Genomic DNA, 1,485 nt, shown 5'->3' with positions numbered 1-1,485 from the left:
CCTCAGTCATTGCCTCACTACCTCCTAACTTTGTACCATTAGCTTACCATGCACTACCACTGTACCCCAGTCATTGCCGTGCTACCTCCTAACTTTGTATCATTAACTTGCTGCTCGCTATAATACATACATACTGTGTGAGTTCGGAGAGAGGTCATACATAGACGTGGTAAACTGGCAATATAAGCATCTACTGCATTCTAGTCACGCTGTTACTTGTTCCATCTCACTACTTGTTACTTCTGAAACATTTATTATACGTGTTTTACGTATAAGGAGCATTCCTACATGGGAAGCCTGCGTCATTTTACGTATAAGGAGCATTCCTACATGGGGAGCCTGCGTCATTTTCTCAACATGCATTGATGAATGTGATTGTCATCATCAACGTTCTCGTTACCAGTCCAATCAAGCTGGTGGTCGCAAAGTGCTGGGATCCGAACCCGAAAGGTTACTTCACGATCCCGCGCTCGGAGCCTGTGCGACCGATCGATCCGTCAGCGTGGGTGGCACACACCGCAGCTGTGAGAGGCGGTGAGTGTCAGATATTGACACGCCCGCGGGCCGTGTACCGCGCGGGCGGGCAAGCTGTGCCAGTTGCTCACGCATGCATTTTTAAAATGTTAATTTCTTTTCGAGTGCGCACCACATGCGTTGTACGTGCGAGTCACGTCACGTTTGTGAATTAATTACAATTCTGCGTCCGTCAATGCATCTCACGGCGTCACGGCGCGTTTACGCGAGCTGCGTGTAATTGTGAGGTAATACAAACAGACGTTTACCTGTAACTCCCAGGAAATATAAATGTATATTTGTCCGGAACTGCTAGTTATCACAAACTTTGTGTTTTTCGTGTAATTGCCACGTAACACAAATGTAGTTTTACTTGTAACTGCTAGGGAAACAAACGTTCATTATCTGTAATCACCAGGTAACACAAATGTAGATATATCTGTAATTGTCACTATTAAATAAATGTTTAACTGTAGTGGCCAATTAACACCAGCTTGACAAGTCTGTGTCAATAAATGCCCGATATTCCCATGTAAATATTGCTTTCGGCTACAATAGAGTTAAATATCATAATATATATATCATATAATCATAAATATCCAGATATAAATATAAATATCAGAGCCACTCGGAGAAAACGTTAAATGTGGCCTCTATAGAATGATGGCAAGAAGTTGTTCATCGAGGGTGGTGAGTGCTAAGGATTGATTGTAGATGTATTGTAGATGTGGATGTAGATGTAGTGATGATGTGGGATGTGGATGTAGATGTAGATGTAGTGATGATGGGGGGGGGTGCTATCTGTATCGTGGTTGTTAACGTTCACGCGTGTGATGTCCGCGGTGTTACAGGTGGCATAGAGTACGTGGGCGGACCCGGGGCACATCTCAGCCAATCATTGAGCACGATGACGTCGACGAGCTCGTCAATCACGAGCAGCATCCCCGAATCTGATCGTAAGTCTCGCGTTCG

At 44.6% G+C, this 1,485-nt stretch overlaps 1 protein-coding gene across 1 annotated transcript in view; it reads left to right on the top strand.

The window, feature by feature from the left end:
* Positions 1-1,485, top strand: part of LOC106815300 (segment polarity protein dishevelled homolog DVL-3-like) — a gene marked incomplete in the record, with an annotated part of 62,025 nt that overhangs the window by 54,583 nt on the left and 5,957 nt on the right. The window contains 2 exon segments of the mRNA XM_014819744.1: positions 404-534; positions 1,365-1,469. Coding sequence (XP_014675230.1) covers positions 404-534; positions 1,365-1,469 — 236 coding nt within the window.

Source organism: Priapulus caudatus, unplaced genomic scaffold (genome assembly GCF_000485595.1).
Source record: "Priapulus caudatus unplaced genomic scaffold, Priapulus_caudatus-5.0.1 Scaffold1085, whole genome shotgun sequence".
Classification (NCBI taxonomy): Eukaryota; Metazoa; Priapulida; class Priapulimorpha; order Priapulimorphida; family Priapulidae; genus Priapulus; species Priapulus caudatus.
Note: the sequence above shows the minus strand (reverse complement) of the source record. Positions and strands in the feature narration are given on the sequence as shown.